At 34.5% G+C, this 20,957-nt stretch overlaps 1 protein-coding gene across 4 annotated transcripts in view; it reads left to right on the forward strand.

Annotated features, from left to right (window-relative positions):
- Positions 1-20,957, forward strand: part of LOC124633610 — a 108,276-nt gene that overhangs the window by 82,802 nt on the left and 4,517 nt on the right. For all 4 annotated transcript variants that reach the window (XM_047168883.1, XM_047168884.1, XM_047168887.1 and 1 more), the window contains exon 2: positions 18,264-20,748. In XM_047168883.1, the coding sequence (XP_047024839.1) occupies positions 18,264-20,748 (2,485 nt within the window). The remainder of the gene's footprint in view (positions 1-18,263; positions 20,749-20,957) is intronic.

Below are 20,957 nucleotides of genomic sequence, written 5' to 3' on the forward strand. Positions count from 1 at the left end.
GCTTTCTCGATAGAGATCAGCCAGTTGGACACATTTATAGGCCAGCCGCCAGGTCCAAATAGCTTATCATGCTCTCAAAGGCACGGAAAAATATTTAATGGTCAATTCAAGGCACTGACCTATTTTATCGAGATCATGGTAAGTCCTTGGAAAAAATATTATTGTCCAAGGAGTTTTTATCGATAAAAACATCGATTGAACGATGACATGCAACAAACAACAGTTTTCGGTTCAGTTAAATATAACAATAGTAGATTTTGCCTTTATACCTAGTTGTGTTGACTATTAACGTGATAAAAGGCTTTTAACCTTCGGATATATCAAAAAATATATCTTATAGCATATATAAAGGATATTGTTATTGCATTGCGATTGTAATTCGATTATATTTCCGGATTCTTTGATTGGTTTTATAAGGTTGACAAAAAAAGCCTGGTGTTCAAATGTTTGGATTCTTAAGCAGCTTGAAGCCAGCTGTAATATTTTTGTAGATCGTTAGGGATAATTTAGCCTTTAGCCTCGTTATCGTTAGATATCTCCCGAGCCCCAACTATGTCGGCTTCCAGTCTAACCGGATTCACCTGCGCACCAGTGTTTTACAAGAAGCGACTGATTATCTGACCTCTTCAACCCTGTTACCCGGGCAACCCGATACCCCTTGGTTAGACTGGTGTCAGACTTACTGGCGTCTGACTACCCGTAAGGACTGCCAAGGATGTTCAATGATAGTCGGGACCTACAGTTTAACGTGCCATCCGAAACACAGTACACACACATCCTTCAATCTCGATATACTCAAACGTTATGATATGGGATGATGTTAAATTTCAGTGGCATTTCAGCATTCGGCTGTAAGTCTTAAGTACAACTTGTTCACTAACCATTAACAGGCTAAGATTTCTTTTATTGTGAAGTTCTGATACTCAGCTGTCCCGTAAAATACCTTTTAAAATAATGATTAGAAAGTCATTAAAGAATGGTTAGACGACATGGGTAGAAGACTGTATATGCTTGCAAAAAAGTTAAATATAAAACTTCTTGGTGTTGGATTATATAAAGCAAAAACTAATACCCCTAACTTTCGATAACATTGTTCTTTGTTCTATCTGAACAATCTACTGTTTATTTAACTCTACACACACTGCGTCACGGGATCTTGTTAGACGGACGTATTGCTTCCAAGTACCATTTAAAGTATAGAATAAATATTTCAATATCAAATTAGTATATTATTTCTTTTAATCCCATACCTCCTATAGGTTATGGGCCCAGTGCGAAAAAGGACATTTAGTAGTGAGAACATTCAGTAGTGCGTAGTGACAGTAAAGTGCATAGTTGTAAATAAAAATAAAGTTGTGACAATGGAAAAAGTGAAAAGAAACATTAAGCCTTTTAATGGAGAAAAGTACAGTGTATGGAAATTTAGAATTCGTACACTGCTTTCAGAGTTAAACTTGCTCAGTGTTATTGACGAAGAAATTCCTGGAACGCGATCCGCTGAGTGGGAAAAGAATAATAAGGCAGCCAAAAGTATTATAGTCGAATATTTGGCGGACTCATATCTTAATTATATTAATGAAAATGGGACTGCTCAAGCAGTTTTTAAACATTTTGACGCGATCTATGAAAGGAAAAGTGTAGCAACTCAATTAGCGCTGAGAAAACAATTATTGGGATTAAAATTAAAAGCCGATATACCCTTGATCAAACACTTCTCAACATTTGACGATCTGCTGACAGAATTATCAGCCGCTGGAGCTAAATTAGAGGAAACGGACAAAGTAGCTCATTTATTACTTACTCTCCCGAATACATATGATGGCGTTATCACTGCAATTGAGACACTATCTGAAGAAAATATCACTCTCGGTTTTGTAAAAACTAGACTATTAGATCACGAAGTAAAATTAAAAAAACAAGAGTCGTGATACCAGTTTAAAGATACTCCATGTTGAAGAAAAATATAATAAAAACAGATACAATCGCACAAAACAAAACTATTTGAAGAATACAACATTCAAGAAAACAAACAAACAAAAATTTGTGAAATGTCATTACTGTGGACGCAAAGGACACAAGAAACAGGATTGTTTCTATTTCAAAAGACAGACAAATATACAAAACAATGCCCCAGAAAGGACAAGACAAGTCCAAACTATTGCCCTGCAAGAGGGAACGACCTCGAATTCTTCTTTTTCAGGATTTGCGTTCATGACAAGCGCATACCATTATGAAAAAGACCACTCGACAATTAAATTCCTATTAGATTCAGGAGCGTCTGATCACATCACAAATAGAGATGATCTCTTCACATCGTTTGAATGTTTAAATCCTCCTTTAAAAATTTCAGTAGCTAAAAACAATACATTTATTTCAGCAACTAAAAGGGGAAACATAAATCTTATCAGTCAAACAGGAGTGCAAGGAATACTTACAAATGTATTGTTCTGTGCCGAAGTACCATATAATTTAATATCGGTATCAAAGATGCAGCAAGCAGGATTCACCATAATATTTGATGACAAAGGCACACAAATTACAAAGGAAGGTAAAATCATCATGAAAGGTAAGACATTGAATAATCTTATAGTTCTAGAGTTTAAAATACCAGTAATAAAAGGGGAATCCGCTTCCCAAGCATGTTATGTTAATGAAAATAAATATGAATTATGGCATCAACGCCTAGGACATATAAGTAAAACTAAATTCCTGCAGTTAAAATGTCATAATATGATTGATGACTTAGATGAAATAAATACCGTAACTCCAAATGATAAGTTGTGTGAAGCATGCATAAATGGGAAGCAGACTCGCCTGCCTTTTAATAAAGTTAAAGACAAAAGTTACATTAAACGCCCTCTGTTTATTGTGCATTCAGATGTTTGTGGTCCTATAACACCTCCAACAATAGAAAACAGAAATTATTTTGTTTTATTTGTTGATGAATACACACATTATTGTGTGGTGTATATGTTAACTTACAAATCAGAAGTGTTTACAGCTTTTAAAGACTATGTCGCTAAAAGTGAGGCTAAATTCAATTTCAAAGTAGTAAATCTTTATAGTGATAACGGTGGTGAATACTTATCCACCGAAATGAAAAACTACTGTAGAGAAAGAGGCATAAGCTATCATTTAACAGTTCCTAGGACCCCACAGTTAAATGGTGTTGCAGAACGTATGGTTCGCACAATAACAGAAAAAGCTCGTGCTATGTTAAATGGCACTAAAACATCAAAACGTTTTTGGGGAAATGCAGTTTTAACTGCAGTTTATTTAATAAATATTACGCCTACGAAAGCTTTAAGTCAATCAAAGACACCATACGAGATGTGGCATGATAGGAAACCAAGCGTTAAAAATCTCAGAGTTTTCGGTTCAACTGTATATGTTCATAATAAAACCAGTAAAAACAAATTTGACAATAGGTCGTGGAAAGGAATACTGGTAGGTTATGAACCCAATGGTTATAAAGTTTGGAATACAGAATTCGAAAAATATGAAACTGTAAGGGACGTTGTAATTGATGAGACTAATTTTATCGAATCTAGGCCTTCATTACGACCTGAACGGAGTAATAATACATATTCCCAAGACGAAACTGATAATGACTCCGTAACAAAATCAGTGTCTTATAAGTCTCATAGTTCTGGCCCTAAATCAGATAGCTCTCAATCTGATGAATGCAGTACAAGTAAAATTCGAAAAATCGGTAGTCATGAAATACCGAATGAACCTGAAAATGAATCTGAGAGTAGTTTGAAACACAAAAATCAGGATAAACCTGATGAATTTTTAAATTTACGAAGAAGTGAAAGACTGAAAACATGTTCGCGTAAATCATATAATGAAAATGACTATGATGTCTATAGTGCGTTATCCATCACAAGTAATATACCAAAATCATTAAATGAAATTAAATCTCTGAACGATAGGAATCAGTGGGAAAAAGCAGTCAGAGAAGAACTCAATTCTCTTAAGAAAAATAATACATGGACATTAGTACCAAAACCATCAAATAAAAATATTGTAGACTGTAAATGGATATTCACTATTAAAAATGACGTTTCAGGTCAACCTTCAAGATATAAGGCACGTCTTGTCGCTAGAGGTTTCAGTCAAGAATATCTTAGTGATTATAATGAAACATTTGCACCAGTTGCTAGAATAGCAAGCTTTAGATTCTTAATTAGCTACGCAAATCAATATAATTTACTGATTCATCATATGGATGTAAAAACAGCATTTCTAAATGGTACACTAAAGGAAGAAATCTACATGAAAGTTCCTGAAGGTGTAAAATGTAAAGATAATTACGTATGCAAATTAAACAAAGCTCTTTATGGCTTAAAACAATCAGCTAGATGTTGGTACGAAACATTTGAACAATGTCTCAAAGAAATAGGTTTTCAGAACTCCCCAGTAGATAGGTGTATATATATGAAAGGTAAAGGAGACATTTCTAAAAATATTTACGTAATCTTGTACGTCGATGATTTGGTTATAGCATGTGCAGATTTGCAAACAATGAATAATTTCAAAGCATATTTAATGACTAAATTCGAAATGACCGACTTACACGATATCAAATTATTTTTGGGCATTAAAATAGAGAGACACCATGATAAAATTACTTTAGACCAAAGTGCTTACATTAAAACCGTTTTGAATAAATTTAATATGAGTGATTGCAATCCTATAAACACACCGATGGAGCTTAAATTAAACTATGAAGCTCTTAACGCTGATAAGAAGTGTGACGCACCATGCCGTCACCTGATCGGTTGTTTAATGTACATTATGCTTTGTACGCGTCCGGACTTAAGTACATGCGTAAATATTTTAAGTCGGTACACAAATAAGAACAATAAAGAATTGTGGTTATGCTTAAAGCGAGTTTTAAGATATATCAAAGGCACAATTGATTTGAAGTTAACATATACAAGAAATAATTACAATAACATCCTAAGTGGATATGTCGACTCAGATTGGGGTGGCCACGATTGTAATGATAGGAAAAGCACTACTGGATATGTGTTTAAATTATTTGATCAAAATACAATTACATGGTGTACAAAGAGACAAACATCAGTAGCGGTCTCGTCTACTGAATCCGAATATATGGCTTTATATGAAGCTGTTAAAGAAGCATTATGGCTTAAGTCTCTGGCAGAAAGCATAAACTTAAAAATTAATAAGCCCATTATTTTATATGAAGATAATAACGGATGTATTAGCATAGCTAATAATCCAACAAGTCATAAAAGGTCCAAACACATAGATATAAAATATCATTTCTCTAGAGAACAAGTTGAGAAAAATGTAATAAAATTAAATTATATTTCCACAGGTAACCAGTTGGCAGACTTGTTGACAAAACCTTTACCAGTCGTGTCTTTTATAAGACTGAGAAAAGGATTGGGTATAGAATAAGTTTTAATTTAAGTACAATTTCATTATGAAATGGTCTGATCAGGTTTTTCTGGGTTTTCCCTGATCCTGTGCAGCAAATGTTGGACCATTATTGTACAGTTGTCCCAGACCTTACTTGGAAGTATAATATGTTACGTCGTATTTATAAGTTGGTATTCACTTTGTAATGTTGAATTGTAGACTAGATACTGTATAGTAAACTAACGAATGACTAAAAGTTAGGGATTAATTTTTGAGGGGGCGTGTTGGATTATATAAAGCAAAAACTAATACCCCTAACTTTCGATAACATTGTTCTTTGTTCTATCTGAACAATCTACTGTTTATTTAACTCTACACACACTGCGTCACGGGATCTTGTTAGACGGACGTATTGCTTCCAAGTACCATTTAAAGTATAGAATAAATATTTCAATATCAAATTAGTATATTATTTCTTTTAATCCCATACCTCCTATACTTGGTATGTAATAAAAATACATTCAAACGGTAACTATGTAAATATGTAAGTACATACTATTGCTCTTAGTTTACATGCTATATAAGTGAAATATAGGCAAATTAAATAACAGCTGCATTTACACCCGCTGTTTATACATAAATGCAGGCTATAAATAACTTCAAATGTCACTAAAACCATTCACATTCCGTTAGAAACAGGTGAATAATAACTTAGGACATTGCAATTGAAGGATTGAATTGAATTTGACGAATCTACAAAACGAAATAGGTATGGTGAAAAACTTAAATGGCTCTTATAGAGTTTTCATGATGAAGAGTGAAAAGAAATCACGTAAAAATATTCATTTGTCCCATGTAAGCATTTACTTTTCAGTACCCAATGGAAATTTCAATTAGACATTTTTATTGTTTTTTTATTTATTACGAAACCGACTGAAGTCATTGACCTTTTAAATACATAAAATAATAAGTAGATAGGTACACATAAGTTATTGAATATTTAATTTGAAAAGAATTAATCTCTGCCTTGACCACAAAAAAATACTTAATTCCTAGCAACAAGGATATAAACTAACTTAACAAATTAACAATCGGCAATCACGTAAATGTCACAAATACAACCTTCTAATTTGAACCTAAAATTCTAAGACTTAAAGTTCTAAATTGCATAGCAGTGTTATAAAACCTTTACCCACGCTTGCAACGTTTTGGGTGAAGTTGTCCAATAAAAATGATTTTATATGTTCTTTATGGTATGTCATCGTGACAAGGTTCTTAATTTAAAGAGGACTTGCATTTTAAATATTAGTTTCTTGGTTTCAATAAAATATATAAAGAAAATCACAGAAAGATCTTCATGGAGACAAAAGGTCTTGTAGGTCTTGAAAAAATGCATTCTATATTTTATAATATACTTTTAGGACCACTATTTTTCAAAATTTATATTTAAATATATGATGCTATATCGCTGACATTAGTTACAATACTTACCATAATCTTTCAAACTTCAGTTCTACATTTTGCAAATCGGTACAGTTTTTGAGACGACCAAGTTAGCACGTAGAAGCTATTAACATGAAATGAAATGTGAACGAGTATCAAGGTCATGTTAGACTGACCGTAGGCGGTTCTACTCAAATCATGAGTATGCATCAGTCCAGGTTATTAAAAAAAACTACATGATGCTATAGATTGGTATAGTGATCGTCTTTTGTTTCGAACGTAAAAAGATCAAATGCTTCTGACTGCGTCTATAATGATTGAAAAGGTGGTTCGAATGACAGCCATTACCTACCAATTTATCGTGCGTTCCGAAACACAAAAGAACCGAAATAAAGAATCAAATTAAAAGTCGTAATGCGTGCTGAATATAAAGGAAAAATATTATAAAATTGATGACAATTACAAACAAGCAATTATAACAAATTATCGTGCATTATTTATAATTAACAATTATCGTTAAACGTCTAACAATTCATTAATAAGTGATTACATGACATTAAACAATAATTGTTTCTGCTTCTGATATCGCGAGACAATACAATTCTTCATAGCATAAACAATGAAGTGATGCTTACAAACTTACAATACTGGTCTCTTTGTAAATGGCTGCTAAAAAAATATTGTATTATGGTAGGTAGGTTCCATGGTAGGAAGATCATTATGCCTACAGTGAATTGTTTCGACAACCAGAAGAACACGAAGTCTTCACACCTATTCATGCCCAATTGGCTTTGTATAATGTCATCATATGCCTTCCCTTAACTATATTGGGGTCGCCTTCCATTCTAAATGGATATAGCTGAGTACCAGTAATTTACAAGGAGCAACTTCCTATGTGACCTCCTCAACCAAGTTGCCTGAGCAACCCTTTTCTACCTCTTGGTCAGACTATTTGATAGACTTTTTGGCTTCCAACTATCCGTAACGACCTCCAAAGGTATATTTGACAACCAATTTGACGTGTTTTCCGAAATATTGTGTTGTGCTCTGCAATGCGCACATTATAGTCCAGAAGTTTACGAGTTAGTTTAGAAATTTTGGCTGCAGCCAGGCTTTTATCGACCGCAGTCTTCTGAACTTCATGCATCTTTGATGATTCGCATAACTCAGACGGATCATTAGCCAATGCATGGCATAGTTGGCGCGCGATGCTGTTTTCACAACCCGGTCAATGCCCTTTGGCTTTGCATGATAATGAATCATTAGTACTAAATAGCGTCCTTATCTTAAATACAACAGTGAAAGCATTTATCGACAACATCTATTATGATAAATGTATTATCTAACAACAGTTGTATAATATTGTTGGGAGTTGTGGGCAGGTGGACGTAGGTCATAACACAAGGTGGATTGTGTAACTACCGTTAAGTCATTACGGCTGTCATTTGAACATCTTTGGCAGTCGTTACGGGTAGTCAAAAGCCAGAAAGTTCAACAATCAGTCTTACCAAAGGGTTCCACAGGTAACTGGGATGAGGAGTTCAGATAGGCAGTCGCTCTTTGAAAAGCGCTGGTACTCAGCTGCATCCGGTTAGACTGGAAGTCGACCCCAACATAGTTGGGAAAAGGCTAGGCAGATTGTTTGAGTTGTTGAATAATATTGTGGGCTCGTGGACGTAGGTCAAAACACAAGGTGGATTGTGTAACCGAAGTTAGTCATTACTGCTGACTCATTCGTATTTATGGTTAGACTGCATATATGGAGTGGCTAGCGAGGAAATGTGCTAATAAATGTTGAGTTTTAAGGTAATTGATTAATTAACGTCTGTAGTCGAAATGTTTTTGGGTAAGTCACCACTGTCTTTCTCGGCATCCTAAGTGAGTGTAGCTTTTAGTAAGCCCTTTTTCCAATATTTCTATACACATATGTTAAAAGATTCTGGATGCAATTTTAATAGTAAAGCTGACAATTCTCAAAAAGCTAATCCGGTAACTTGAAGATCATGTTTTGCAAGATTTATAAGTAGTTTCCCTTTCTTAATTACTTAAGCTAGCGCTCTCTTAAGTTTTGAACTTTGAACCTTATGAATAACTTTGTGTCATGGGGCTGTCAATGTAATATTCTTTAAAAATCCGTCGACAAGCTGTGGTATTAAAAGCTCTACTGATTTCTACCTTTCTACTTTTTACACCAAGTGTCTGTCGAATACCGATTTATAGTGCGATTATTAAGTATTCTATTTAATTTATACTTTCAGGGACAGCCTGTATAATATAGATGTTCAAAGTGGTCAATTTCTACATGTATATTAAAACTGGTCACGTCTCGTCGCATGAGCACATACTTAATGCTAATCTTTCTATTAATGCATTTAACCCGTACAACTAGAAAGTTGCCAGTGAAAATATCATGGCAACTTAGTTTTCTAACCTGTCAAACGTCTAGGTTTTTCTTTTTGCAAATGTAACGGGTTGAGTTTTCTATATGGTTCGGAGCTGGTTGGTTTGATTTTTTGTACTGTAAATCGATACGTTTACTGTTTAAAAATGCGGTTTGATGAAAAAGCTGGTACACTTAAGTGTTCAACTATGCTATAAAACCCGTTAAGAAAACTTTGAGTCACTTTTATTTTACTCTACAGAGTGGAATTGCGTGATTGTTAAACTATGTAGGATTATTATTAAAAAATATGAAAAAAATATATGGGATTCAACCTATTTCTAACCAAATTTTTAATGCCCATTTTCTTTAAACTAGAAACTCATTCGTTTTGCTTACGAACGATTGTCTAACATAAGCTTTAATCCTCACAAAAGTCAAAAAGGTACTTCCATTTTAGAAGAACCGAGCAAAAGTCGAAAGCAACCACATCACTCTCAAAACAGCTACCAAAAATAACACGTATTTACCCAAAAAAAAAAAACAAAGAAATTAATCACCAAAACAGCATAAGTAGATTAAAATTCCTCTAAAATATTTTAATAGCCCCAGCGTCTAACTCTGTGGGAACATACAACCATGGGCCGCGGCTTGCAAGCAATTATGCTTCGTGGAAAAGCCCTTTCACATTAAAAAGAAGTTAACGACTTCTAGACGTGTTTTAAGAAAGGTTAAGAAAGGAATTTAAGACGTTAAATGTAAAACCGCAGGGAATTTCTTGTCTTTAATGCTGTTAATTTCGTTGGAGATACTTAGAATAGATTAGAGATGGTTTTAAAGGAATCCGTGTCTCTAAAGTCTTAAGTTAGCTGGTGGTTTTGCGGTTGTTCCCAATAATCTTTCTATTTGTTTAATTGCTTACTTAGAATTTCTACAATTTCTTATAGAATTTTAACATCAACCCACGCAAGTAAAACCAAGAACCTATTTCTAGTACCTACCTAAGCAAAACAACACGTCTATAGAATGTTTGAAATCGCTGTAACGCAACATATTCGTATACTAAGCATTACTTGTAAAATATATAAATAAATAAAAAATATAAAGATCTGAATTGATAAACGTCTCCTTTTTCTGAATTTGGTTAAAAATAATAAAAGATTACCTTAGAAATCTCTCACAACACGAATAATTTCTGCTAATAGACAATCAAAGCATAATTATATTTCCACTCGAATTACAATATATAAATAACTCAAGAAACAAAATTTACGACCAGGGATCAATTCAAATCGATTTTAATCGCTACTCGAATCTTAGCTACCACTTTCACAACGAATCGAGAACATTAATTTGCGCTATCGACAATAAAACACGGTAATTATTATGTTTCGTGTTTATTATTTATCTAGTCATTTTATTTTACAAATAGAAAATAGTAGAGATAATAACATACACACATCTTTCTATACATTACACCTAGGAAAATATTAAAAATTAAATGCAGGTCAAGATGCATATAAAAAAACTTCCGAATTGAGAAACGACCGAATACTGAAACGCCTATCAATTTTAAAGACTGCTCAAATCTCATTCTATTTTGTCACACTAACGTTAATTTCTTCGTTAAAAATACTTCAAGTAGAATCAGAACTCAAACATAAAATTACATTTCAGTATTTCGCGGCAATCATAATGGAATCTCAGACCTCCATTTTCGAATTTCAAAATCCACTTTTATGCACAACTTCAACATATAAAATCTTTTTGGTTACCACAATAATACTGGCCACTCGTGACATAAGCAGGTGAGATCATCGGTTATAAACTCTGACTATTAAGGCTGGGTACACAGGTTCTTGGTCCCAAGGTGACTTAGGTGCAAAGGAGAAATGTCTGGCATACGTAAATGGGAATTAGTAGGACAGTATTGGGTATCTGTTGCCAAACTGCTAAGTACCTAACTGTTTTGTTTTATGTATTTATTTGTGAATCATGCGGGTTTCTTATGAGGGAAAATAATTTTTGAGTAATCCTTAAGTACGGGAATACTTTGAATTAGGAACTAGGCGCATTCTCTCTTGAACTTGTAGCCCTTCCACGGTTGATAAGTTACCACAATGTCTACAAATATGTATACCTAAATAACAGTCTGGATTCAAGATTGATCTTAAATCCCAAAAGTTATACATGAGCTTGCTTTCCTAATAAATAACTATTATAAAGTACAACAACTTTAACAGAAATACACTACCTACAATAACTTACATAATCTCCCTGGAATTTCCTCTTAAAATTAAGAGCAACTAATTTTAGAGAACAGGAGTATCCATCAACGTTGAAACATTTCCGTATTGGAAGTCAAAGCTCGCCGCTTTAGAACCATTATGAACTCCAAAACGGTACTATACTTAGCGAACTGCTATAATTGGCTTCAGATAATGAACTATTTATAGCTTAGAATAATGTTGCATTGGTTTTCATTCTCTATGTGAATAAACTGGGGCTTTAAACGTGATGACTTAGTAAAAAAAAAAATGATTTTGAAATCAGTGCGAATTTTCATTTGCAAGAACAATTACTGAGCTGTTTGTGAAAAAAAACAATAGACAAACAGGTTACTCACTAAAGCTTTTTTACTGTAGGTACCTTTTGAAGGATAAATCCAAGTATCTACCATATTGAGAAAACTAGAGGAGACGTCACAATTTCTCGTTAAAAATATCCTCCTAACCTATGATCCCCACAGTTCAATCCTACATTTATCTATCCCATTCATTTGTCAACTTACAAAAAAAAAAAAAACACAGTCACAAAAATATTCCAAAAACAAAAGACAATCCTGAAACAAAATATATACTTACCTACAAGCTGAAAACACAATACCCCATGTATCTAAGCCATATTGTCACAACAGTAGCATATAAGTGTTTGTAAAGGTGTACGAACGATTTTCACCTCGACCTGTGCCCGTTTCTGGGTAATCTGGCCTGGTTAACGTGTGTGTTTTAAAGCCTAGGTTTTGTCTAGATTCTAGACTTTATGAATTAGGTTAGGTTTTTATCGTCTGCTTTCATTGTTGAAGTATGTACCTAATTAGTTCTAGATCTTGATGAAAAGAGCGGTCTTGGTTTGTTAAGATGCAAATAATTAGCTTCGAGAGTAGTATTAACTTTTAATGAAATTGATAGGACGTCACTTTCTATTCATATTAAAAGTTACTTCTTGTAGATTATAAATGTGTTAAATTAGTTTAACTCTCGTCAAAAGAAAATTTGTGTCACGTTTGGACCTCCAGTAATCCTAAAAAAATTAATGTCTATAAAGTATCGTCCTGTTTTAAAGACATTTGTAAAAAAATAATAGTTCCAAGAAAATCACCAAAACCACTAGATACCTACATTAATAACAAAGTATTCGCACTAAATTTAGATTTTCCACAAAATAAAACCAGATCGAGTTGATAATTATATTCTGGTCACGTGGATCAACACAGTCTATCACATCTCGTGTTATCTCAGAATAATATTTATTATGTAGGTATCTCGTGTAAAAATATTTGCTAAGTATACAGCAATATTGGGGTGAAAATATTTGCTGTTATAACAATATGTATTAAGTGTTTCCTTTGGCTGAATAATACGAACGAGATTTCCTGTGTTTACTGTGCTTTTTATAAATAAACTCTATCATAAATTTTGGTACTTACAGTCATCCACATATAGCTAGGTGACATAAAAAAGGTATAGATCTAAAAGAATTATGTAGTTTAAAAGATAAGATAAACTTAGCTTATTAGGTACTACCTATATTCACTGACTTACTTCAACAACGTAGTTGTGCAATTTTCAGTCCAAACAATATTTAAATTCTACAGAAGTCTTACTGTAAACAGCATTTACCCTGACCTAGTGCGAACACTTAATTCAACACACTACACTTACAATAAAATATAACAATTCTATACTAAAACAAACAGAAATAAAGTGGAGCAGTCACAAAATAAACACTTTCTTCTATTGAAGGACACAGATTGTGACCTCGGTAAGCTTACAAGACAGTGAAAAATTCAGAAGTACCTTTTATACGCACTTACTGATATGCAATGACAGATGTGGACAGTCACTAATCATGCGTCCGTGGGCACATTCGCATCCAAAGGTGTTTTACAGTAGAATTGACGGATCAACCATTGCGAAATTAAATATTTACATCTATTGATATTCTGGTAAACGTGATTTATTTATAGCTCAAAACCCTCCTGTTATAAACATAAGTATAATTATATTAGTAAAAAAAAAATTGGCGAAATCTAAAACCCAAAAAAATCTTATTGTTATACGGAAATTAAAGATTGACTTTTTCAGCTACTGCCAAGAAGCGTTATTAATTTATCTACCTAGGTACATAAATTCCACAGTTCTCGAAAAGGCTAACTGATTACTCTTTTTTCAAACCAGTACTTCTGCGTATACTCTGTGCAGTGCCAGAACGCCTACTTACATACATAATAAGGCATTGTTAAGTGATGAGCTCGATTGATACGCCGATGGTGGCCGATGGTGCCAGATAGCAGTCTATTAGATACTTCATATTGACTCTATGGTAATAAGAAAACACGTGAGAGAATTTGTGGTGCTAGCTAGACTATTGATAGACTAGCACGCATGGACTTATTTTGATGTAAGATTTTTTGTGTGTGTATTTTTAGTTCGACATGAAAAAGTAGAACTAAATGATGATTAGTATAAAATTAAAGACAAAAACGTCTGAAAAAAAAACCTTTAAAAATATAAGAACTCAATAGAGCGGGATTAGAATACTTCTGCAAAGTCATCTCAACAGTTGCATTTGAGTCAAATAGCCTCTTTCATACACAAAAACCGCAGTTTACACCTCCCTGGATCTCTTATTAATTTCTCCTGTACCTTTTAGTAATTTCACTAAACATAATAAGTACTTATATCACGACTAAACGTACCCTACTAACCTACCACTAATCTTGAACTATTATCAGCTTAACAAAAATAGCATATCCCTAGCACATCAGAGCATTTGTTGCAAACCTCATAAAATAAGCATCTCACGCTCAAATTGGCAGTTTACCTACTTTAGCCACTATCTATGGATTCCAAAGCAGTTCAAGAATAATAGCACAATATTAATATTAATGGCTGAACCCGATTCTGACTAGATTACGTGTTTACTGATGTAATAAACTCTAATAGCACTTAGAACCCTCCCGTAATACTTTTGTAAATAGAGCGCGAAGATAATTGCGGTTTTTTGCCAAGTTTGGTAAATTAATAGAGAATCGATTGAATATGCTTTTCAGACTGTGTGTTTAGCATTCTTTTATTTTTTATTTTGTCAGAAATATGACTTACATTCTGTGTTTTCTTAAATAGTTACTTTGCATGAAAAAATAAGGCATAATTCCATATATAATCTTAAAAAACCATTTTTATTCTTGCTTAATAGGACTTAGGCCCTAGGTCACCGTGAAATTAAAATAACTGTTTACATAAGTGCATTTTTCAAAGCAGTTTTAAGAAAAACGGATGTTTATTTACACTGTCGATGAAAATGGCATTACTTCAGTTAGCACTATATGTAATTATTTTACAAACACGAGTCATGGTGCAAAACCCGATGCACCCTTATAACTGCACTCACAAATCTGTAGAGCACGTTGTACACGATGCGCGCTTGTAAATAATCCTTGTAGGGTGCATGCGTCAGAGCGTGTCATGTGCACACTGATTATGTTACCTACTGGTTTTACTGTTACTCATTTTGTTTTATTTATGCATATTTTTAAAGTTAATCATGATTAAGAGCTTCATAAGTTTTTGAAAGAAGCTAGGTAAGTTTTTGGTATTTGGAAAAGTTTGTACAGCTACTCGAGGATTAAGTGAGATGAAATAGGAATAAAAAATCTTGCTTAATAAACATTTTGTTGCTGCTTTCCACTAAAATTGAAGATAAGGTGATACGTCACAAAACATATCTAATTGCATAAATGGTTATAGTCATAAATGCAGTAACATCCTTCAAATCATTTAGGAAAAAAAACGTGACTTTAGCTCACTTATCAATATATCTTGCAAACACACTTTATCATACAACCTTGCATATAAAACGATCAAATACGATCAGCTGTCAACATTGAAAGCATCCATATTGGTTTTATTGCATGATTGATACGGCCATCAAACGCCAATGTGCATATTGTCATGCTATTATTATTATTCGATCAGAAACTAAACGCATATCGTGTGCAATTGAACTTGAATAACTGCATGACATTGAAATAATTGAATTTTTCAAGGTTCTAGATTTTTCTTCGGACGTCTTTCAGTATTTGAATTAGATTAAAAAGATACATACCCACATACACACATAGGCTGATAAACACATTACCTTCATTGTCATAGCATAGTTGGGTAATTAAAACATAAATCTCCGCCGTAGTGTCCCTAGTCTATGCAATACTTTTTGTCAGGGCTTAAGCTATCTCCAAAACAAAATTCGTCAAAATCGCTTCAACAGTTTACAGTGAAAGCGCGACAAATACACTATTCTACGATGGTATTGCACATACATAACTAGTTAGGTACTACATAATACAACAAACAATGTATTCAAATGACCATTTTCCATCTATCACGTAAATGTATGAATATTTTATCAGTAGTGTGTGGCGACATCCATACTCGGTATAGAAAGCACATACCGCTACTGTTATGCACATTACGCGCAAGGTATAAGCGACAGCGGGGAAATGATAAGCGATAGCGGGGGAGGCATAAAGGAAAGAGGGATGTTGTAAAAGGGATAAAGATTTTATCAAAAACATCGTGGAAGGGAAGGTCGAAGGAAAGAGGGGAAGGGTTCGTCCAAGGTATAGCTACATCAAGCAAATTAAAGAGAAGGTGAAGGTTGTGAGGTATAAGGAAGTTCAGGAGTTGGCGATACATAGGCGTAAATGGAAGGAGCTGCCACAACAAGAGCTGGGCTCTTAAATTAAAGATGAAAAGAACAATGGAATTATGGGTCATTATTTGCTTATCGATAAAGCCTATTGGCTGTGTTTATTGTGATTGAAGATGTTAACGCGAATAAAAAATCCTTTTTATTTCGAAATATTTTACTAATAACAATCATACATATTTGTTTTATGTTTATGTATATTTTGTATATAGTATTTTATTTTTAGATTTGTATAAAGATAAGTAGTTAAAGTTGAATAGTTTAAGTTTGTATATAAAGTGTGTAGATTGCATAAAATAAAATAAAATTACTAATAACAAGTTTTATAAAAATACGTCTTAGTTTAAGAGATTTTAAAACCATTAAGAACACACAGAATTGAAAAGAGAGTTCAAAACATAAATAAATGTGTTCCTATTAAGTTTTGTGAAAGAAATCACAAAAGATATTATCTAACATTAGACGTGTTTCCTATACGCGAACAACGGAACCTTTTATTACTATTTACTGATTAAGTAATAATCAATTTAAAATTCTAATTAATATCAAGAGAAAGTGTTCTAAAACAAACATCTAGATTGAGACACAGGTTTTTTGTGAACTTTAATAACCAATTAATATTATAATCGCTATTATATCATAGTGTCTGCTTCCTCAATATTTGAACTCTGAAAACAATATTTTTATTCAAGGGTCATTTATATAAGCTGTGATATTAAACACAGTTATAAATTAACTTATTAACTTTTGACTACATGTAAATAGGTCGTTGACCTCATCAATCTGTCTGAAATAAAGTCGTTAATTGCGGATTAACGTATTAGTAACTATTCTCGGAAAACCCTAAGCTGTTAGTGGGGAAATAAATTGGACCAATTTAGTACCGGTTTATTTTAATACATAATAATATATAACTTTTTAAACAACATAATTTCGGCTTATTTATCAAGCCACATATTATAAACAAATTCTCATAGAAAGGATCCTCCTAAAAACATTACCATCTTCTCTAAACTTGGACCATACAACAAAACTTCCACTAGGGATTTATTCCACTTCTCGTACCAATTCGATAACAGAACGTGACTCGTCAAAGAATCGAGAATCGACTCGGAACAGGTATCGATTCCCGATGAAACTAGCGTTTACGTAAGATTCTGATCAATTAGTTAGAGCACGCACCATCATTATTATGTAAAAACTAGATTCGTATGTAACTGTGGTAAATGTTGCCAATAAAAAAGGTAGTAAAAGTTTTATTTGTTTTGTTTAACTTTTTTAATTTGGGTTAATTAATTTTTCTTCTTTGTATATAGCTAAGAATATATTATATATATTCTTCTTCTTGTGACGCTATTTTTAACTGACTTCCCAAAAAGGTTCTCAATTGTTCGGTTTTTCTTTTGCAAAAAATTGTCAAAAGACGCTACTTATTTCACACAAATACCTTTAGTTACCTTATGGTGCAAATTAACATATTGATTGACATAAATCAGTATGTTGATTTTAATTTTATCGTAACACGGTAACAAACGTGACCTTTATCACATAAACCTCTAAAAATAACCGTATTTTTCGTCTAATCGTGAATTGCCTATTTAAGAAACCTCGTAGGTGTGTTAGCGTCAAAATTAGCACTTTAGTATGAACTAACGGTAGCTATTTCTCGCTTTGCAACCCGTCTCCAAGATTCCGTTCACGAGACAAAGCTATGATTACTTTTTCTTCTGGTTACATAGTCACACCTGCGTAGAAACTTCCGTAACAGCTGTCTTTCCATACAATTCCTTCTATTTCCCATACTTTACTCGATGTTGCTTGAATCAGGTGAACTGCGATTAGAATCGTGCTAACTGTAATAGTCTTTTTATTGCGTTATTGTTGTTACATTGATGAATAGGTTATAAAGATATGGAATTGCTAATAACCAATACTATAACGACACTATGTCTTCAATGTTTTCTTGAATTTAATTTACTTTATAATATGTAGAACGACCCTCAAGTTGTAAAAAAATAATGAAATATTAAAATTCTCTTTTCGATCTTTCCAGAATGCCAGTTACGTGATCAACAGACGATACTCGAAAGACAAGATGTCACCGGTGTGCCACAACTTCGTGCAGAACGCCTGGAAGAAGGACTTCTGCTCCAACTGCTTCAAGTCTCGCGAGGAACACGTCAAGCAGGACCGGACAGATGGCGGCAAGTACCTCGCCACACCCTTCCAAAACAGAGGCACATACTTCAAGAAAACACCCCCAAGCATACTTAAAGTACACACGAAAAAGAAAAACAAACGAAACGTCACCTTCCCCGAAGAAGTATGCAGTGTTATAGGCTTCGGAGGCGACGACTGGTCTGATGGGGAGGAATTCGAAATGTCAGAGGAAACTGAAGATGAGGACCCGTTCCCTGATACTGAGGAGGAGAGAGAACTTCACAGAATCACGAAATCGAACACAGATTTCAACACAGTTAAAGCTAATCTGTTAGCAGACTCAGCAGCTAAATCATACACTTCGCTGTTGCTCGGTAAGATGCAAACAGATTCTGAAGGCAAAAAGAAAACTCTGTTAGTGTCCGTCACGCCTTTTGGTCAGGATAGTAAGCCTAATCATAAGTCACACGTCCGTAAACCCGCCGTTATACACGTATCAGAAGCATCTGTTGAAGATACGTGTAGTAGTTATAAAACTAATATAATTCTATCGTCGTATAAAGAAACAGAAACTATCATAAGTGCAGACAATAGCAGTTCAACTATTTGCACTGAAAAGTCGCTGTTAGAGGAAATATCAGAGACGTTAGAACAAAACCGAATGACTAACGGCAATGATATCCATCTGCCTAAAGATAGCAGTAAGCCTACTGTGGTTGACGAAAAAATGAAGGAAAATATGCAAGATGAACCCGAGAAGAAAGAAATGTGTGAAATTAAAAAGAGCGCCATTGTTAGACAATTACCGTTACAAAAAACTCACGAGCGGCCGAAAGTAAACTTAAGTCGGTCTGAATTTAAGTTTTGTAAGATTAATATTGAGAGCAGCAGTGTTGATTCAGCTGTAAGCACTTTGAACTCAACTGCTAATAACTCACTAGCGTCCGACGACGAGAGCTTCAGTGGGCGGACAGACTCGGACAATGACGACAGTGGTCACTTTTCGGAAACCCATAAATGTGAGGAAACCGTTAAGATAAAGGTATTTAGCGATGGTGATAAAAACATTAAAATGTCTCCAATCGGGCAGCTTAGAAAAGTCGACGGCCAAGCTAACAGCGGGTATTCTACATTCCAAAGTCCGATCATTGACATGCCGCCAATTATTCCAAAACAGCCAGATAATATATTTTCTGCTGAAGCCAGTCGCGAGTTGGCTGGCGAGCCAGACGGCAGAGCCGATCCGGACGACACTACGGAAGCGCCAGCTCTACCGAAAAGTCCAATCCCCACTCTAGACCCGCGACCGTCATTCTTGCATGGCATGATATCTGACATATTGCCTGCACACAAACCGGCTCTACCAGAAAAACCCAAGCTACCAGTCAAGCCGGTTATCAAACAGACAACAAAAAAAAGTGTTATCACAACAACTCAGCAACAAATAAATATGTACATGCACACAAAAAAAGATGAAGATGATAAAATTATCGGAGCGTTGAGTGAAGAAAAAAATAATGAGATAACAGAAGTGCACGAAGACAAAGCTGAACCGATTTATTACGCCCAACCGGTGCTAACTAAAGAGGACAGTGACTCGTCGCTCAATACTCTCAGCAAACGAAAAGCGCCAACTCCGCCATCATCGCCTACGATTGAAGAATACCCCAACATTTACCAAAGAAACACTGCTGGATTCATGAAGTCAGACTCACCCATCGTGAGGGAATTGGAGAAAAGGGAAAGGGCGACATCTGGGGGGTCTGCAACAAGCAAAATGCGACCGGCGGAAGAACCGATTGAAATTAGAAAAGTTGAAACTACCCCTGAACCAGCCCCGCGAAGGAATATATCGCTGTCTCACGACAACTTACTTTTGGACGACAAACGTAAAGGAAAACTCAAATTTTCCATCAAGAAACTGCTGCGGATAGGTTCATCAAAGGATCTGGACAAGAAGGAGTTAACAGTTGCGACAGTGACAAAGATGTCGCACAAGCCTGAAGAAATATACGATCTGACTCCTAAGCCCAAACCTCGGCTCGTGATCATCCATCCTTTGGACATAAACGGATCTAACGGAGTGGAAGTTGTGAAATCGAACTGTGAAATTGCAGGGAACTTGCGTCGTATGAGTCATGATGATGTGTCCTCGATATACAGTGGTTCTAGTTCTGCGACGGAGCCAGAGACTCCTAAAGTGGTGAACAAGCCTCCCCCTCCTCCCAGGCAGTCGAGTGAGGAACATAAGACAGTGTCTAGTTTACCGAAGCCAGCGCGCCCACCGCCGCCCAAATCAGCTGCCTTGCAAAAGAAACAGAAACAACAGACGTGGTCATCTGCACCCAAACAGGCTGACAGTATTTACGCTAACTTAGGTAAGTGAATTTCGATATTTTTTAAATATATTTTCTCTATTTCATCATACTTGTTATTGGTGTGTTGCATAATTACGGTGATGTCACTTTTCATATCTCACACATATTATAATTTGAAAGTAAAATCTTGAAAGAAAGTAATATGTATGACCACATCATTGAAAACGTAACAACACATAATTTCACTTTTCAACCGAAAAAACAATTTC

This window comes from Helicoverpa zea, chromosome 10, assembly GCF_022581195.2.
Source record: "Helicoverpa zea isolate HzStark_Cry1AcR chromosome 10, ilHelZeax1.1, whole genome shotgun sequence".
In the NCBI taxonomy this organism is placed as follows: Eukaryota; Metazoa; Arthropoda; class Insecta; order Lepidoptera; family Noctuidae; genus Helicoverpa; species Helicoverpa zea.